This window comes from Anolis carolinensis, chromosome 4 (assembly GCF_035594765.1).
Source record: "Anolis carolinensis isolate JA03-04 chromosome 4, rAnoCar3.1.pri, whole genome shotgun sequence".
NCBI classification, from domain to species: Eukaryota; Metazoa; Chordata; class Lepidosauria; order Squamata; family Dactyloidae; genus Anolis; species Anolis carolinensis.
This window is the reverse complement of record NC_085844.1, coordinates 225362167-225383237: the sequence shown is the minus strand read 5'-3', so window position 1 is coordinate 225383237 and position 21071 is coordinate 225362167. Positions and strand designations below refer to the sequence as shown.

General features: G+C 40.4%; 1 protein-coding gene across 5 annotated transcripts in view; it reads right to left on the bottom strand.

Moving 5' to 3' along the window:
* Window positions 1–21071, bottom strand: part of kcns1 (potassium voltage-gated channel modifier subfamily S member 1) — a 133923-nt gene that overhangs the window by 103379 nt on the left and 9473 nt on the right. For 4 of the 5 annotated variants that reach the window (XR_010005582.1, XM_062978884.1, XM_008110083.3 and 1 more), the window contains one exon: window positions 14580–15572. Coding sequence is in view for 4 of the 5 variants with exons in the window: in XM_062978884.1 (XP_062834954.1) it covers window positions 14580–15572 (993 nt within the window). In the remaining variant the exon portion in view is untranslated. Of the gene's footprint in view, window positions 1–14579; window positions 15573–18036; window positions 20500–21071 lie in introns of those variants that run through there. The other variant, XM_062978883.1, reaches the window with a different exon arrangement.

Genomic DNA, 21071 nt, shown 5'->3' with positions numbered 1-21071 from the left:
CTGAAAAGGAAAACAGAGAAAACATCATGGAAGTGGCCATAAAGCCTCAAAACCAATAACCAATAGATATTTAAAGTGACTGTTCCATCTTAGCTGCTTCTTTTTTTTCAGCTCCATGAGTTTAGTTCCCTTCCCATTTAAAATAGTGTCATTCCTGTTTTTGTGTGTGGAAAGGCAGAGGCAAATGATATGGATCAGAGATTTAAATAATTATTTGTTAGAATTATGACTCACGGCTAAACTTGGGATAGGGGAAAGTTCTGGGAATCTTCATCTCAAAACAGCTATGTTTCTCAACTCTGCATGTATCTACTACTTATGGACACATTTCAAATTAAATCCTACATTTGCTAACATAGAAAGCTGCCTTATGCAAGTGAGAAAACTGGGCCATCTAGCAGAGTATTGCAAACACCAGTACTGCCCAATGGGAGTTGCAATCCAAATGAATTGGGTTACAACTCGCATTAACTCCAGCCAGTGTGACTAATGATTGCAACTGCTATTCAACACATTTAGGGGAAGTTGATCTGCATTAGCTGACAGGGTAGGAATCCTTTCCCTTCCAACCCTACATGGAAGTGCATCTAGGGTCTTCCTTATTTAAGCACATGCTTGAATGAGGAAGCAACACCCCTTGCTCCAATGTGAAAACAGTAAAGGACACAGAAGTGTTTAACCCTTCTTGTGCTCACCAATTCTCCTTCGCAAATTTTCCTTTGTGGCAGTTTTTCCCACCTGTACCCATGCTCACAACTTCAGAACTCAGTTGGGATGAAGAGTGTGCCAACATGGCCAAATTAGTCAATGGGGTAGGGATCAAGTTGTCCTCCTACCAATTTTGGGTTGCATGTGTGACTCCTGTGTGACTCCTCACCCCTAGGCTAAGCCTCCACTGGTGCAAGTTTGGAAGTAATCACTTTCTGGGGGATATGCAGAGTAAACAATTTATTAGCAGAATGATTGCTGAGCAATTTCTGATGTGAAGTAGATTTTATGCCACAGCTATTCCTCTGCTTTCAGCCCTGAAGAGCTTATAACACAGACATCCAGTCACATGAGTTCACATTAAACCCAATTTGCAACCTTTTCATATTTTACAGCTGCAACATTTGAAATTGCTTGCTACAGAGTTTTGTTTTGTTTTGGAGTTGGCTGCAGGATTGTACAGCTCAAAAACCAGCACAATAAAGTAATAGATCCAGACTTCTCTCATCCTGCTTAATTGTGGGATGGGGTGGCAATCTGTATTGCTGAAAAGCCTGTGAATGATTTCTGCTTTCATCCAGACTGCCTGCAGAATTAGGCCTCACAGACTACAGTCGTACAGGTGGCAATCTGGTTTAGATGTGCAATTCTATCCTAATTTACCATGAAGTGTATCCCACAGGATTGTGAACCTAGCTTCTAAAAACATATGTATAGGATTGCACTATGACCCTTGATGAGTTCCATGGGACTCATATAACCAAGCTGCATATAGGGTTGCATTCTTGGGTCAGAATCTAACCTCCACTCACCATCTCATCATTTACTTGTCTATGGTTCCAGGCGCCTTTCCAGATCAATACATTACTTAGCAGCTTTCAGAACAGGAATAAAAAAGCTCTACTGGCAATTACCCATCTGACTAACGGGAATGAGTCTCAAGCGTCAGGCAGCTATCTACCTCTGGTAATTCTCCAACACCCATTTCTGAATGTAAAGAATATTCACATGCTCCTAAATAAGAAAGGGAGTTTCAATGTACAATGTGATTTTTATTTTTATTTTTGTTCCTGTATGGGAGTGAAAAGACTAGTAGTTCATGTTTCTTGAAGTTTGTTCAAAAAAGTTGCACTTTATGCACAAAAATATTTGTGTGAACACAAAAAATTATAATCGCAACATGCTGCCCCTGAGTTTTTGCAAAAACTGTCCCCAAATGCAGTCGCCAAAGGTTGTCCAAAAGCTTCTATGATTTCACCATATTTCTGTGAAATTTTTCATTCAGACATGCAAGAAAAAAAAAAAGATTAACATTCCTATCTACAACGTGATTTCTATGAAAGATAAAGATGAGAGACCAGCAATAAGCTGCTTGGCACTTCCAAGCTGCTTTTCAGGAGCAAGCTGCTGTTTGATACCAGATTGGCACTGCTGCCAACCATACGCTGGGACAGACCTCGGTTTGCATTCAGCCAAGACACATATTGGTCTAGTGTCTGCAACAGTTTGGCAGGGATGAGATTGATTTCCTAGTGGCAAATAAATATCTGTCACTCTCCTTCTTTTCACGGATTGTAAAGCAGACACTTGGAAAATGAAGAGGAAGAGGGCCACATATTGCTTAAAGCCATCTGCTGCCTGGGTGATGCCAATGCCATCATGGGAAAGACCAAGGAGCTTGCCAGTGCAAGTAACTTGAGGACAATGGGCCAATATTACGTTATAGCAGAGAGAGACAAAGTTCTGTAAAAGGAGAAACTATGGGTCTGTAAAAAATGAACTATCAAAAAGCCATAACAAAACACATTTTTGAGCAGAATATAGCAATTCTACCATGGGGGACTTTGTCAAAAGCCTTTTAGGTAAGGCCTTAGAAAGATCCCCCACAATATTATTACAAAGAAGCTAGAAAATCTGGTCTGGATGATCCCACTGTTAGGTGGATTGGGAATTGATTGACTAATTGTACCCAAAGGATGCTTACCAATGGCTCCTCCTCCTCCTGGAGAGAAGTGACCAGAGGGGTGCCGCAGGGGTCTGGCCTGGGCCCAGTGCTATTTAACAGCTTTATCAATGACTTGGATGATGGAGTAGAGAGCATACTTATGAAATTTGCAGATGACACCAAATTAGAAGTGGTAGCTCATATCTCAGAAGACAGAATCAGAATCTAAAGTGCCCTTAACAGATTAGAGAGCTGAGCCAAAACTACAAAATGAATTTCAGCAGGGAGAAATGGAAGGTTACTCAAGAAAAAAATGAAATGCAGAGATAGTACAAACTTCCTGATGACAACAGCTGTTCAACAAGTGGAACTCACTGCCTTGGAGTATGGTGGAGGTGCCTTCTTTGGCCGTTTTTCTAAACAGAGGCTGGATGGCCACCTGCTGGGAATGCTTTGATTGTGTGTTCCTGCATAGTAGGGAGCTGGACTGGATGGCCTTGTGGTCTCTTCAAAATCTATGATTCTATAGTGATGAAAGCCCTAAGGGTTAAGAACATACCCAATGCTGATTCTTAGGACTAGAGTCAAGATGAAATCTTTCTAGTTCTGGGAACAAAAAGGATACAGTAATAGTAACCTTCTTCTCCAGAGTAGGGAAGATGATTTGGTGGTGTACCTTCTATTTTCCCTTCAACCACAATCAGTGTAAGAAAGAGTGCCACTTCTAAAGTTTGTTTCTGTGACATGAGAACAGGTAGCGCTGAGCTGTGGAGGCAAATGGAGTTCCAGCTGTAAATGGACCTGGTGAACCAATCCTACAAGGCCCTCAGTCTCAGTACACACTTGGAGTGTCATCTTTTGAATATTTGTGGATATCCTCTCTGACTTTAATTGAAATGCAGTATACATGAGCTATTAAACTATTAACTGCACAGTATTTAATGTATTATTTCACAAATGTTTGTCACCAACCTAGAAGGCAGGGTAGATAGGAGGACAGGTAAGAAACAGACTGAGAAAGGAGGTTGTAACCATGATGAGAACTGTATCAGGAATTTCCCAGGTCACAATGCACACTGTAAGCTGTCATGTTAAACTGGCTCTTTATTTAGAGACACAGTTGAGAAATACATGCAATTGCATGTGATATATGTAAATAGATCCTTGCTCAAGCTGGTTAAAAACTAGCTTTATGGTCCAACAGAGCTTATTCCTAAGTAAGGACAGATCTTGGAAAATTACCTTTTTTGGAATCTCCCAACCAGCATGACAATAACTCAGTGACAGAGCATGTGTTTTGAATATAGAAAGCTCCAGGCTTAGTACCCAAGAGCTCAAGATAGGGTGGGAACCCCATCTGACACTGTGAAATGCCACTGACAGTAAATGTAAACAATACAGTGAAATAATGCAATGCATCTGTATAAGGCAGTTTCTAGTGCTCTTGTAAGTACAAAAAAGGCAGATTTAAAATGCTTCCCAGGAACTAGAAAAATTATATGTCTGTCTTCATAATCTGCAGGTTTTACCTTTAAAAATACAAATGAATTTCTAACAGATTTGGGCATAGTAAACCTAGATAAAACTACCTTTTTGGACCACATCTCTCAGAATCTGGTAGCCCACAATGACCATGTAGCTGTTCAAAAAGCAATATTTTCCAGGCAGTGGTCTAGTCTTTGGAAAGTTCTTTGAAAACACCACTACAAAGTATGCTCAATTTATAATTCTGCTCAGTAACTGCTCTATGGCACATCAAAAGATCCAAAACTAACTGGGTGTCGGCATGACCCATGCCACCGTTGAAAGCTGACAAGCTGATCCATCAATGTCATAGGCACATGTTTTGCTTGGACATGTCAGAAATGTGGAGGGGGATGAAATCCCCTGCCATCACCAAATGACAGAAATCGTGGGAAGGACCAAAAAAGATGGTTATTTATAGGCAGAGCATGACTGACAGATAAGCACAGACAATAGCATAGTGACAATAAAGACATGAAAAAAGTTGTCAAACAGAAAGAGATAGATACAAATTACATAGAAGTGCAACCCCCAGCCATAAATATGGACCAGTCCCAAATGCAATTTTTAAAATATTCCAGGCATGGCGATACAGAGAAAAGAATGATTATGAACCAGAGCTTAGAAAAGTATTTTTGGATGACAATTTCCAGAATCCCCCACCCCCTGGTAGCATAGCCATGCTGGCTCAGGGATTCTGGGAACTGTCATCCAAAATGTAGAAAGAATGATACAAAAAAGGATGCAATAAGGAAGAAGGAGCAGGCTAGTTTTCTGCTTCCCTGGAGACTAGGACTTGGAGCAATAGGTTCAAATTACATGAAAGGAGATTCCACCTGAACATTAGGAAAAACTTCCTGAATATAATTGCTGTTCAACAGTGGAACTCACTGCCACCAAATATGGTGGAAGTTCCTTTTTGAGGCTTTTAAACAGAGACCAAATGGCTATCTGTCAGGAATACTTTGTGCTTTTTCTGCATGGCAGGCGGTTGGACAAGATGGTCCATGTGTTTTTTTTCCAACTCTATGATTCTCAGAAAGAGAAAACTTGTTAGGGACCAGAGCTTAGAAAAGTTATTTTTGAGCGGATGACATTCCTCTGGCTGAGGGGTTCTAGAAGCTTTCAGCAAAAATAGTCACTTTCCCAAGCTTTTTTAAAGGAACTAATAATCCTAGAGCTATAAATAAAGAGACGGGATGGTGCACACCAAGCAACAACTAGACAAAGATGTCAGAGTGCAGCTTACACTTGGAAATAATGGCTCCCAAGCTACTGGATCAATAACACATTTTCATCTTCTTATAGCAGCCATTGCTTTTACTTTCAGCTTCTCACACCATTGACTGCATGAGAGTAGAGAGGGAGCAATAAAACAAAGCATGCTTACAACAGAAGGAAATAAATAAAAATGCATTTCCAAGCATGGATACTTTGAAATCCTCTTCCACCACCTGTTTCCCAGTCTTCATTGTTGCCATGTGTCTTCAAATAATTTCTGACTTTTGGCAACCCTATCACAGTGTTTTCTTGGCAGTTTGATACCAGTATCCAATGAAAGAGGTGTTGTTGTTGCTGCATGCCTTCAAGCCATTCCCCACTCACAACAACTTTAAGGTAAATCTATCATTGTGTTTTCTTGGCAAGCTTTGATCAGAGAGGGTTGCCTTTGCTTTCTCCTTCCTCTGACGCTGAGAGAGTATGATTTGCTCAAGGTCCTGGGTGCATTAAATAATAACAAACAGCATCAGCACCATTTTCTGTTATGCACAGGCATTTCTAATGTTGAGATGTGGTTTTGCTAAAAATTTCAATTGGTGTCAGAAAGGTACCAATCCTTGAAAAATCACAGGAAGCCCTTCAAAGTGGCTGCCATCTGATTCTTATGGGAAAGTGCAGAGTGAAGTGTACACTTACAAAGTATATTTCCTTTTCATTGCCTCACTTTGGACATACAGTTGGCCCTCCATATCCACAGATTCTGTATTCAAGCATCCAACTATCCATAATTAGACAATGTTGGGGGGGGGGGGGTCAAGAATGTGAACCTTGATTTTACCATTTTATATAATGGTAACATTTACCATTTTACTATGCTATTGTATATAATGAGATTTGAGTATCCGTGGATTTTTGTATCCACAGGGGTTCTAGAACCAAACTCCAACAGCCCAAGGTACTGCTCTTCCCTGGACCTCCCACTGTACAGGTTCCTCTCCCTTGCATTTTCCACTTCATTACATGCATCTACTCTCTCTTGCCTCATCTTAGGCCACTATTCGCTACCTTGCACCTTGTACACACCAACTCCACCACTCACCTTCCTTAACTCCTTTTCCTTCTCATGCCTCAGTCCCTTGCCTTCTGCATTACATCACTTGCATGTGTTAGCTTCCCTTCCCACTTGCCTTCCAGTTTGTGCTGTAATTCTTCCCTTATATTTCACTTTGCACCTATTTGTTGTACTTTTCCTCCAGTTTTATTCATCTTCTTTCTCTTGCCACTGTAGTTTGGCCTCCAACCTTCTCTTCCTTCCTCCATTCCACTTGGTATGCTACTTGCCTACATGCTAAAGAAACAGGTGCTGTTTTAAACAGAGGGAAGGAAAACAAGTATCTAAAGCTAGAGGTGTTGCCACAGCTGCAAGACAAGGATCAGAAGGATCAGCAGAAGGAGAAAATAAAGTAATGAAGTGGGAAATATAAGTAGAGAAGAGGGGAGAATTAAGGAGAGAAAGAGAGAATGTGGTTGGCAAAGGATCAAACTCTGAATGGAGTGGATAGATTTGGTGCCAAAAACATTGGGATATATTGGAAATGCTTGAGAACAATATTTTAGAACTGAAACATTTAAAATATTGTGCTCTCATTAACTTCCATAACCCCTGAAACAGAATGAAATGATCTGGAATGACCTAACCTCTGAGCAGGACATGCCCACCAAAATCATGAGTTGTAACAACAACAACAACAAACAACCACCACCACCTTTATTTGTATCCTGCCCTATCTCCCCGTGTGAACTCACGACTAGTTGGGAATGCATTAAGGCACAAAATATTTGCAATTTGATTGTCCCTGCTACCTTTTCACAATGCTGTTAAGTATTTATTAAACTTCCCAAATCCTTACCTTGTAACCATTTATCTCCCGACAAATGGGGAAGGATATCATTAACTTTTAGGGAGAGATTTCTAAGACTTCAGGCCTTGTTTCATTAAAAGATAGTCAGAAGATATCTCCTTTTTACTTTAGAAAGGAGCTTGTAATTAACTGATGAGTGGCATCGCGTGAGTGTCCTTCATTATCAGGGACTGTGATATTTAAATGCAATTTTAATTGTATTTATTGTATTTTAACCTAAATCCACACAGTACTATTTAATTGTTTTTAATTTTTGTATTTGCTTTGTTTTGAACTGTGACCAAAGTGTGTGATTGTTAGTTGCCTTGATTCCCCACAGGGAGAAAGATGGCACAGCTCTGGCAGAGCTGGTTAGTAGCCAAAAACAATAAATCACCACTGACCGAGAGGTTGTTCGTTCAAAGCCCGGGTTGGGGTTAAGTTCCCAATGGTTAATAGCCTAGTTTGCTGCCCACCTAAGCAGCTCGAAAACAGCTGTGTCTGTAAGTAGAGAATTCTAGGTACTGCTTAATCTGGGGAGGCTAATTTAACTTAATTTATGTCAGGACCCAGGCTGCAGAGCACCAATAACCATGCACGGAGACCAGAATCTATCTAATATCTTTATTAAAGGAATATATAAAGTCAATAAAAACAAGTGAAGAATATAGTTCAGAAGTAGACCTTTCAGGAAAGGTCAAATATAGTCCAGGAAAACAATGTCCAATATGTGATATTAGAGTCCAAAGTTATAATCCAATAACCGAAACACACACTTTGCCAGGCAAAGTGTGGGGAAATGACAGGGTCCTTTAGTCCAATGAAGCTTGACAACAAGGCTGGAAGCAAACTAGATTCTTGGCAACAAGGCTTGATACGTGGCTACAAAAGACAATAAGCAAGAACAGGGTCCGTGGCGAGGTCCGTGGAACAAGGAAAGCTTGATGCTAGATCAAGGTCCGTGAAACAAGGCTTGGAACTTGGTCCTGGAGGCAAGGGACTGGAGTAGCGTAGTCCACACACGATCTCACTCCACAAGGTGACGAATTGACTCCGCAAGGATTTCTTTGCGGGCAAACACCTATATAGGATCTTGTTTTCCCGCCAAGGAACACTTTCCCTGGGGAACAAGAAACGAAACCCATACTGTGTCCAGATGCATGACTCCTTAAAGTTTCCCAAGGGAAACAGACTTAATCAGCTAATTGTCTGGCAGCTATCCTGGCGCTCCTGCGAGTCGCCTCCCGAGCGCCTCTATCTCGATTATAATAATCCCGGCGAGAAAATGGGGGAGATTTCTGCTCAAGGCTTGTTTGGCTGACTTCTGGTGGGCAAACATCTTGCAGGTGCAAGGGCTCCAATTCTGGCTGAAACGGTGAGAAACCCAAGTTTTCCTCTTCATCTGCCACAATAGTACTGGGAACGGGACTACATGGCCCATGAGTCATCACAATTTATGACACCATAAAACTGCTGGCGGTGCAAGAAGAACGTGAGGAAGTACAGTAGAGTCTCACTTATCCAACATAAACGGGCAGGCAGAATGTTGGATAAGCAAATATGTTGGATAATAAGGAGGCATTAAGGAAAAGCCTATCAAACATCAAATTAGGTTATGATTTTACAAATTAAGCACCAAAACATAAGGTTATACAACAAATTGGACAGAAAAAGTAGTTCAATACGCAGTAATGCTATGTAGTAATTACTGTGTTTACAAATTTAGCACCAAATTATCATGATGTATTGAAAACATTGACTACAAAAATGTGTTGGATAATCCAGAATGTTGGATAAGCGAGTGTTGGATAAGTGAGACTCTACTGTACTACCATCAAAAATGACTCAGCATCACAGTGGATGATGAAATGGCAGCTCCCCCTGTGGCCGGAATCGAGCATACCCTCATGAAGCCGGAAGCTGGAGAATGTTAAATAGCCTCTACTGTCTGTCTGTATATATGGTATGTCTGATAATGGCATTGAATGCTGTTTTGTTCTGTCTTGTCTGTTGAAACGGCATTGAATTTTTGCCGTGTATGTGTACTGTGATCTGCCCTGAGTCCCCCTGGAGAGATAGGGCGGAATATAAATAAAGTGCTGCTGTTGTTGTTGTTTGAAAGATAAAGAAAATAAATAAATTACGCTTCTCATTGAAAGAATGTAACTATACAGTAACACGTATTTTAGATTAGTGCTTGTCCAGTTTTACCAGCATTACTATTATCTAAATCCACACCTAAACTAAAAAGTAGAGACCCTTTGTACTGAGATGGAGACCAGTCCTGAAAGAACCTACTTACTAATATAATAAATGAAGAATCATAGCATTGGAAGAGACCACAAAGGCCATCCAATCCAAACTCTTTCTGTCATGCAGGAATACACAATCAAAGCACTTCCAACAGATGGCTATCCAGCCAAAGTGACTTTTCCCAAACCAGGCTGCCATCCGGTCAATGACCTATGTGTGTGTAGATCAGTTTATGTGCATATAAGTCCCCTTGTGGATTCAGCACAGAGGTTACCCTCTTGTCTGTCCAAAACCTCCCAGGCCAAGGAGCCCGGAGGGGTTGCTACTGGTTTTTCTTACCAGAAGGGACATAATTCACACCCCAAAGAATTGGCTGCTCTGGGCTTCTAGAGAAAGGAAAAGGTAGATGTACTCCATTTGGGAGTACACCTCATCACACACACTCACACTCTGCCACACACAAAAGTAATATTGTTGGGCTGCAAATCCCATCAACCTTAACCAGTAGTCATCCTGGCAGAGACTGATGGAATTCACAGTCTGGCAACTTCTGGAAGGCTACAAGCTGCCCACCCCTATGTGATATTAATGGAAGAGTCTCTCCACTCCATTATTACGTTGCATTAAAAAAAATCCAAAGGAGACAGGAGTCAAGTTAATGGCTTGCTGTTGCATTACGTGGCTGTCACATGCTCCACTGGTTCTGCACTTTCCAAAGCTTGCCTTCCTTTCAGGTCTTTTTAAGAAGCACATTTCCTAACAGACACCCTGCCAAAGTGCCAAATGTAAGTCCTATTTTGCTCTTTGTTTGAATCCTGTGACAGCATCTCTCTAGAAGTCATCAGTTCTGACCTAAGGAAGAGCCATGATTCACTTCTGAATCTGCCTTAGTTCAGTAAGAAAAAATGTCTAATCAAACTTTTCATTTCCACTGTTTTATCAAACTTATTCAGTTAAAAATAATACTTCTGAAACAAAGTTTTTCTAGACTCACACTAATACTCAAATGTCTCAAAAAGCTTTTATAATGTTTGCAGTTATGAATTCACATACTAATATCCTATCCTGAACAGACATGGGATGGTGAATCTACACTGGGCTTTCATCCGATCTTTAAATGAGCTAGCCAATGTCCTGAACTCATTCTAGGAATAGAGTTCAGCACAATGGATATCTCCTTTAAAATTCAAAGGAAAAACTGGAGCAGATTCATACCCGCCATCACCAATCAATGCCTACCATGTCTAATTTACTCCAACATTTTTCAGCTGTTTATCTATCAGTTTCCCGACTATACATTTTATATCTGTGCACAGTCTAAATCCTACCAACCAATCTATTCATTCACTAGTAGACACCACTGCTGACTGATCCCCTTCCCTTTGTTGAGGCTTCAGACTTTGCGAGTCATGGAGCATTTCTATTGATGCTCCAAGGAAAGGGGCTGTTTTTAAAAAGGAGTAGTTATGTGTTAATGTACATACCGGTAGTAATTTTAAAAAATAACAGTAAGGCAGATGGAACGGACAAGCTTCTCTGCCACTTTGTCAGTGTCACCTTCATCCAATGAGAGTGTGAAGAAAATGCATGAGGGATAGGGCACACAAGGAGATACCACAGATTGTGCTGCTATTTGTTGACAAGTTGACTTTGACTTGTGGTAACCCTATGAATAAAAAACGTCCAATGTCAATAGCTATCAATTGCCTTGCTTACGTCTTGCAAACTCAGGGCCGTGGTTTCCTTGATTGAGTCAATCCAACTATAATGTGATCTCTCTCTTTTCTTACCACTTCCACTTTACCAAGAATGATCTTTTCCAATGAGCCATGTCATCTCATGATATGCCCAAACTGTGATTGCCCCAATTTAGTCATCTTTAAAAAGTTCAAGCATGATTTCTTTTATGACATATTCACTTTTTAAATAGTCTCCAGTATCCATAAAACTCTCCCCCAGCACATTTCCAAAGAGTTGGTTTTCTTCTTGTCAGCTTTCTTCGTTAGCCAATCTGCCAATAACAACATCAAAACCCAGACCTATAAATCATGTGAGAGTAATACTAGTCAGTTCATAATTCAAAGTATTACAACTCAAATGCTTATGTCAGTCTTTAAAAATACAGTTATAAAGCATTCAATGGTACAACTGCAATGAAAATGGGGGAATGCAGCAATCCAGGATAAATGTTAAATGGATTCTTCAGAATGAAAAGCCAAGTGGTTCTCAAAGTCTAGCTGGGGAAAAACTGTAAATTGGCATCTCCTCTTTTGTATTAGAATACATGGATTGCAAATATGTCTTCCTCCCCTTCTTTTGGTGTGCTTTTGGCATAAGTCAAATATTAACCAAAGCTAAGTTAGCCCAGTGACATGATTTCTATACAGAATAGAGTAGGACAGGGCAGGGGAATCTATGGCTCTCCACATCTTGCTGACTGCAATTCCCATTATCCCCTCCACTGACATACTGATAAGAGATACAGTCCAATCACATGCAGAGGGTTGCATATTACCCAGTTGAGAATTACCAGACGTATATTTGCGAGAATCCTTAATATTAGCCATAACACCCCCCTATGTTGCCTGTTTTATACTCACACCACAGTCTTTATGAATTATTTCTCCAATAGAGCTGCAAGTTCGCCCAGTGGGAGGCAAATTATGGTGAGCACTGCTCTGCAATTTGCACACATGGCACATTAAAAGTCTGAATCTGAAGCAGCAGAGGCAGCAAGCAGATGTTCTCAAGTGAGATTCTGCCTTCATCAAATTTTCAGCGCTATGCTGAAAGCATCTTATCTGGATGGCAGAGAGAAGTTGCTGGTACAACCAGGGCTCAAAACATTCCTGAGATATTTCCTTCCACCTCTCAATACTTTTATCCATGCATTAAATGCTTATAGAAATATCCAGGGAATCCCTTCTGCATCCATCCATCACAATTTTCATGGTGTGGTAAATTTACTGATCTTAATATACCCTTCACAATCCCTTAGTCATTGCTTGGCAGGACCTCTGCCTATGTGCCTTGGAAGGTTGAATCTGGCAAATTCAAGCACATCCCATGCAGATTATGCACCTTTCTGAGGCTCATTTCTCCCTATAATTACTAGGCTTTTTAAGAACAAGAAGAGCAGCACAGGCTTAAGTCCTCAAATATCTTTTGCACTACAGATTTCCTTTCAGTGTTTGTGATTAGGATACTGTCCATAGTGCTCTTTCCTCTGTCAAAAATCTATATTATCTTTTGGAAACAGAAGCCTAAATGAAAATTGTAAAGCTGGGAGGGGGAGATGAATTTTAATAGAATCTGGAGACACTTGGAAATTTAGCTTCAAGAGAGAATAGCACTGTAGCCCCTGAAGAGCTCCATCTGTGAATCATCACATAAGCAAGAAACAGAAGTCCATCGTATGTACACTGCATTTAAATCAGCCCCCAGGTTTCCTACTAAGATAGATGGGATTCTGTGGCAAGAAATGGCAACAACATACATCATGGCTGAGCATAAATTGTGTACTCTGGATCCTAATTGTGTGGTCTCTGAAGTCCACACCAGTTCCCCAAAGCTCCCCAAATAAAAAAGGGATATAATTTGGGAGCAATTTTGTCCTACAAACCATGCAGAAAACCACTCTATACATAAAAGTAACTCCACCACCCTAAAACTCCATAAGACCCTGTATCACCCCCATATGCCTCTCTTTTTCTTGACAGTCTCTCTCAAAATGGAGACAAGTGGTGATGCCACTTTCTTTCACCATTTTGAGAAAAACGTCAGAAGAAAACAGGTTTAGGCTTGTGTATGTGTGTAGGGATTGTATGTGTGAGGAAACTGGCAAATGGCCCTGCACAGTGGACCAGATGTTTACCTAATAATAAATCCTATTTGACACAATGGGACTTACTTCTGAGTAAGCAAAAATAGGATTGCACCACCGACTCTGCAACACAACTTTGGAGATTAAACTAACACAAAGGCAATTAATTCACAACCCTTCCACAGAGACCAACAGAGAAAAATGTAGGCTGGAATTCTCTGTTGCTACTGCATAACTTTATGCATGATTGACTAAGTAAACAGAAGCAATAAGGTTAGTGAATTGTGAATATGTGTAAAAGGACATCAGCAAAGGTTATTTGATGTACATTGGACTCTCCAAATCAGCATTGGCTTCCCTAGTCCATTTCTGGAAAGCATTAATCCCATTGTGCTTTGGTCCTTATGCACAATGGTCACTTTGCTGGTTCCCATATGTAATAACATCCTTACTGAATACAACCATTGAGAAACCATTTTATTCCTCTTCCCACAGATGCAAGTCTACTAATGAAGATGCAAGTCCTGTCTGTTATTATTTACCCTTTTCTTTCAGAGTACTCTTTTTTTGAGAACCAATATTTTTATGGAGTGGGGTGGGGTGGAGTACAACTCACCAACATTCCTTACCATGTGGGCTAGAGCTGATGGTAGTCCTAACCAATAACATCTGGAGGGCTAAACTTTGTCTACCTGTCTTCTAGAAAGATAAAGGTCAAGTAGGAAAACGGAGTGGTGAGGATACATGTGTGCTATCATACTGGTAGGAACAAAGAGTACATGGCAGCATTATCAGAGAGAATATCTACTTTGTGCAGAAGTTTGGATGTCCAACTAATTGAAGTTTTACATCCCTGCATTAGAACAACCTAGCTCCAAATAGTACAAAAGGAAGGAATAATGGTCACTACACAAAGCCAGGCTGAATTTTTGAAGTGTGCACCTAGATAGAATTATCTTTATTTTACTTTCCAGCAACCACAAAAAGTAACTTTTTGATACATTTTAAGTTACTTTTTGTTACTTTTTTACAGCGGCTGACCAACGACTTTGTTTTTGGTTAGTTCTGGGTTTGCAATTCAAAAATAACTTTTCCAAGCTCTGTTCCTGGCTTCTACTTCAACCTGAATTTCCAGATTTAATGCATAAACATGCCAAACCTCAGATATACAAGAAAATGGAAAGTTCACTTATTCCAGATTTACCTTCAGTGTGGCTCCTAAGGACCTCAAGCCTGTTGAATGCCTGGCCAGCTTCAGCACCCGGAATATCCTCATGAGGCGAAAGACTTGCACCACCTTGCCCAGATTCCCTAGCTCTGAGTCACTCCCCAGGGTGACATCCACCAAAAGGGTGAAGTAGAAAGGCAAGACTGAGACAATATCAATCAGGTTCAAGGGGTGCCTGAAAAACTTCCTCCGATTTGGAGCCAACAGTAAGCGGGCAGTCACTTCAAAAGTGAACCAGGAGATGCAAAAGTACTCCACGTTTTGCAACACAGAGTCATCCTTCATATTGTCCTCTTCATCAGGCTGTTGGTACTCTGGCATGCTGTGGATGCACATGGTTGCTATGGAAGCCACTACAACACTGATGGAGACAAAACTGAAGAGCTTGCTTGGGATGGAGTAGCCTGGGTTTTCCATAGTGAGCCACAGGCGCTTGCGCAGATTGCCACAGCGCAGCGTGCTGTAATGAAGCAGGTCATGATTGAAGTCCAAGATCTCATCTGGGGAAGTGTCCACACTACTGACCTCACTTTCTTCATCCCAATTGTGATGCCCACTCTCAAGTTTCCGTTCATGGTAGCGGTAGCTACAGCAAGAGTCCAGAAAAAATTCATTAATACCCCAGTACTCTATCTCCTGGCAAAAGGAGAAGACACACAGCTCCTCCATAACATGCAGCTTGCCAGTCTGGTAGAAATGGAGCACATAGAGGAAGAAGCCAGGGTTGCGATCAAAGTAGAATTCCCTGGCACCCACATCATAGTCATCACAGAGCTGCAGGATGGACTCCTCTGAGTCACAGAAAAGCAAGCGCCCGAGGCGAGTGTCAGGGAACTTGGAGAGGGCACTTGAGCTAAGTCTTCTTCTCAGGCCCCCAACATTGATGTTAATGACCTCATCCTCAAAACTGGGATCCCAGTAGTTTAAGGTCTTGTTGACCATGATCAGTAGAGCTGGGGCTATGTTGGCCTGAAAAAAAGATTGAGAGAGAAAAGATTTAATTTTCTCAAAGAAAAAAAAATCAACAATCCAAACAACAAGGTTTGGACTCACACGGGTGGTTAGAATACCTAACTATGCTTCTTAGGACCATTTGTCAACTGACATATCCCTTCAGCTATGAATAGATGCGAACTACCACCCACAGGATTGAGAAAGAACTCCTGACATGTTATCTAAATAGTGGTGTTTTAATGCAGGGCTGAGCTGCATATTACAATACAAGGGTTTGCAGACAAACCTTAACAGCTAGAATTTCTAGACAAAAGTAGCTTTTAGAGAATAATTTTCAGTGAAGGGCAGTGTTGCACTACCTCCCAGTCTGCCTGCTCCTTTATCCCCTCCCCCAATTTTGTTTGTGAAAGAATCAACATGTTATCTGTTCCTACAAGAAAAAGTATTGGTATAAAATTTAAAAGCAAAAGTGGTGGGTAGTTGGAACATTACATATACCTTCGCTTAAAGTATGCAAGTGGCTAAGATCCAAAGAGCTGCTCACTCCAGGCCCATATGTTTTAGCTTAATAGTATATGATCATTTTTCCCATCTGAGACACCATTGCAAGGCAAATCAAACTGCTCTGGAAACTCCCTTACAATTTTAAAGGACAAATAAATTGTTTTCACACATGTATGGGGGAAGGGAGCACAGAATTTTAAGTTTAAAGACAAGTCCAAATCTCCATTGGGATTGTGGAAATAAATTCAGGATTTTTTAAAGAATGTGTGACTTCTGGATATTGATGGACTACAAGTCGCATCACTCCAACGTGTACAGCTGGTGAAGAATTATGGAAGTTGTAGACCATTAACACCCAGAAGACCACATAGTCTACCACTCTTCTCAATCACGTTGTTGTTGTTGTTGTTGTTGTTGTTGTTGTTGTTGTTGTTGTTGTTGTTGTTGTTGTTGTGTGCCTTCCAATTATTTCAACCCTAAGGAAAGCCCATTGCAGGGTTTATTGGGGCTGAGATAGTGTAATTCACTCCAGTAGGTTTTCATGCTGAATGAGGAATCTAATCTTGGTCTCCATAGTCGAACCACTACAACAGAGATAAATCAGTAAACAAATTCTTCCCAAGAAAGGAAGACTAAGGAAACTATATGCCTTTACTTATGATTGGAGGATGGAACAGAAACAGAAGCCATTAATCTAACTGCTATTCCCAACCAGAGTAAAGTCATTGAATCAATGGGATTTACATGGCCTTTAACTGATTATTCTGCAACTGAGTCAATGAATCAGCTATAGCTGAAAGTAGCAACTGGATTCATGCCAGAGTTGTAGCTCATATTAATCAAGCATGCTATTTTCATCATTGGACAAGATCCAATGAAACTGATCCAAATAGGCAGGTCAAACCTGATCTTTGTGTCCTTCAAACTGTATCTTTGTAGTCAAAACAGCAGCTCTTAGGTTGAGTAAAATATAAGCCATTTACCAGAAAAATAGGTGGCAAAATTCCCTACAGCAAGCGAAAGATGACTCACCCCCTGTGTAAGCAGCAACAGAGAGTTACAGCACCATTTACTGCTCTGAACAATCCCTCCAGATGGTACTTTACAGAGTAGACAGTAACAGGGATGAAACATTACCTTCTGTGATAACACCCTGCTTTTACAGTCTGTTGAGAAACACTTTCTGTGATGCCAACCGCCATATATTGATCATACTCAGCGCAAGATGAACATCTTCTATATAATCATTCCCCAACCAAATTTGGGTTAGATTCCTAGAATGATGTTGACAATAATGGTCATAATGATCTTTGAATCTCTTGCAGATGAAGGAAGGGGCAAACTGCTGATATGGCTGATACCAGTGACAACTCTGATTTATCAAAGCAGGAAAAAACTGCTGAAACGTAAGAAAAATCCCAAATCCATAGTCAGGCAATGCCTTTATAAAGACTAGCCAAATAGGCACAAAGTGAAGGCAAGGTGTAAAGATGGCCCAATTTCAAGCTAGTAGAGAAAACAAGCTGGGTGGGGGGGGCAAGTGTGAGTGGGGCGGAGAAGTCAAAGTCTGGGGCCCTTTCCACACATCTGAATAAAATCCCACATTTTTTGCTTTCAGCTGGAATTTATGGCAGTGTTGACTCAGATAATCCTGTTCACAGCAGATATTGTGGGATTTTCTGCCTTGATATTTTGGGTTATATGGCTGTGTTGAAGGCCCTGAGAGAAGGGAGGAACAATGACAGATTTAAATAGATATTAGGCTCTATTTCAGATTATATCTAGGGTAGTTGGAAGCGGGAAGAGAAGAGACAGACTTATAAGGCCTGGTTCCCTCACAAGCCAAATATATCACCAGAAATTGGAGTGATACCTAATACAGTCCAGCATATAAGTCTGCTGCAACTTCTTTTACACTTTGCTCTAAGACTCTGACCATTCAGATTTCATGACTTGAAATCTTGAAAGATTTTACCTGATGAAGAAATAGGGACCTCTCAAAATGTGTTCATCACTTCGTGTACATTTAGTTGGTCCTGTGGTGCACTTATTTGAATGTCACTAGAACTTTGAGATACCCGGATTCAAATGCTATGCAGCCATGGAAACCCATTGAGTGGCCCTGAGCAAGTCACATTCTCTAAACCTAAGAGGAAAATAATGAATAAATCTCATAAATTGGAGCTGCCTTTAAGGCACACAAGGACAACAAATCAAGGTAATGTCAAACAATGGATTTTGGCATAATTGATTAAGAGGCGAAATAAAACAAGAAAAGGAGAGCAAGGGTAGTGGGTGTTGCCTTCAAGTTGTCTGTTCACATATAATGAACGTATGGATTTCATAGGATTTTCTTGGACAAGGAATATTCAGAGGTGGTTTCACCAGTTTCTTTCTCTGAAATATAGCCTATAGTACCTGATATTCATTGGCCATCTCCCATCTAAGTACTAACCAAAGTTGACCCTGAAGATCTTTTTCATGTTTCTTTGTGCAGGAGGTATTGAAACCACTTTTCAAAGTGTGGAGCATTATCAACAATAGGCAGCAATAACACAAAATACATTAGAGAGTAACAATTGAATAAAGCCAGCCTGCAAAATCTAAGAAAGTTCCGACATACTCCTCTGAATGCCAGGTTTATAAAGGAGAAGGCAGTCCAATAGATCCCACAGATTCCCCCAAACATTATACCAAATAGTAGAGGAAGTAACTGTATTAACTTTTGGTCACATATATTTGTATGCCCACTGTTTATGTTTACCTGAAAGTGCAATCCTTAAAGCTCTTGTGCCAAAAAAGCAATTTGGTCTTTATAGAGGCAATTACAAAGTGATCTTTCAGCTCCTGGGCAGAAGAGTGTATGTGAAAGAACAAAAAGACAAACTCAAAATGCAACATAAATCAATAAGCACTGCTGGCTGTTCCAATTAATTGCAGGAGAAAAAATTGCTCTGGAGATTGGGATTGTCCACAGTTCTATACATGGCATTTGCTTATTTCTAGCTTGGTTTTATTCTCTAGTCAAAAGTAACTGCAACATTCCAAGTTTTGCAAAAGGCTTGTTCATGAGTCTCAGCCCCATGAAACAGTGTTTTTTCAGCAGCCAGTAACTATCCTGCTTCCGAGCAATGTGGCCTCACAGTCACTTAACTTGAGAAAGATAACTTTTTGGCTTTTGATTTCCCAACTGATATAGCCCCATTTTATGGCTACAAATAACATTAATCATGTTTTGTTATTTCTCAGAGGTAGGTTTGGAATTCTTTTTAAAGTTTTTCTTTTACCATTCCCAGATTTTCCTGAGCTACCAATATTGCCTTTGCGTATCTGACTTTGAGCTGCATTTTTTGGCATTCATCACCTGTGTTTGTTATTGGAGGGAATTATTATTAAAAATAGAGTGAAAATGTAGCACAACTGTGGCAAAGAGATATCTGGAAATAATTTATCATACAGGTACACTTGGCCGACAGCTGAGACTGGCTGTGGCTTCCTGATGAGTACACAGTTGGTAATAAATGCAAATTCATTGGTGTAAATGGCTTTTTAAAAGCAAGAAAAAGAGAGGAGGAGAATACATGGTTATGGCTGGGCAAAGATAGGTGGGTGTTTGTCTATGGTTCCCAAAGCAACCCTACTAATGCAGAAAAAATGGACATACCCAATAGCAAAGGAATTATGTTTAAAATAGCAGATCCTGTTAACTAAGGTATGCATCACAGACATAGTTAATAAAGCCTCAGAGAGTAAAACTCCAATTTACACTCATCTGGCCATCTATCATCCTATCTATTTTATTACCTGAGGTATACCTGTATTTCCTGCATGACAGGGGGTTAGACTGGCTGGCCCATGTGGTCTGTTCCAGCTCTATACTCTATGATTCCATGATTCTAAATATGACTACACACCATTTTAGATTTTGAAATATTATGAAACATTTGTGCTTGCCTCTTTTCAAGAGCCAAATACACACACACACATACACACTGCCCTAAATGACATTCCTTGTTTGGCCCACTACAGAGCTTTCTCCTCCCGACTTCATGCTGAATCAATGGTGCCCTTAAAGCTAAGATGAGTTGGAGCTCAGATCTGAAAGTTCTTTGACCGTGGGATCTTTTCCCCTGCTCTAAAATTCCTTCACAAAAATCTAATTTAATATTGCAGAGTTTGGTGGCTTCAAAGCCTCGCGGCTGATGCTGTGTGGTTTACATTAGCTACTACTGTCCCACCCGCCCACCATTTCTGTCTGAAGTGTACTGAGTGAGATCAAATAATATCTGTTAATTATTAAAGATCTGAGCTGAGCCTCTATCTGACACATAGAAAGACACAGCTGGATCATTGCGATTGCCTTGCTATTGAATTTTAACACACTGGTACTGCATGTGGCTACCCATCAAGTTACACAACAAGCAGCATCCCTAAGGCATGAGTCTGTCAGAATTGTAGGGGGGAAACTCCAAATATTAAGATTTGCAACCAGTTTGATGGTCTGTGGGCACAACACATACATAACTGGGTTTCCTTTGGAAATTTGCTGTAGGTATTTTTATTATTTATTTGGAGGATTTATACCCCGCTCTTCAGTCACAAGGGCTCTCAGAGTAGCTTACAAATCATTAATTTGTCCTCATGCTTACAATCGAATATGTAATATTAGATAATATGGCATTGTACTGCTTCTTGCTTGTATATATGAAGAAGTAAACCATTACTGTATAAACAAGGGGTAATTTTTCTCCATTATCTAAGCAGACATGCTTTCTTCATGTTTTCACAAGCTTCTATAAATGCAACAATCTTATATATTATGATGTTTCACTAAGAAAAAAAGGCAGGAAGGAGAGACATAGTGGATTAGGGTAATGAATGAGGTGGAGAATGTGAATAGACAGAGGCATTTCCCCCTCTGTCATAATGCTAGAACCAATGGCCATCCACTAAAACTGGGGGAAATTCATGATGGATAAAATGAAATATTTATTCACACAGTGCATAATT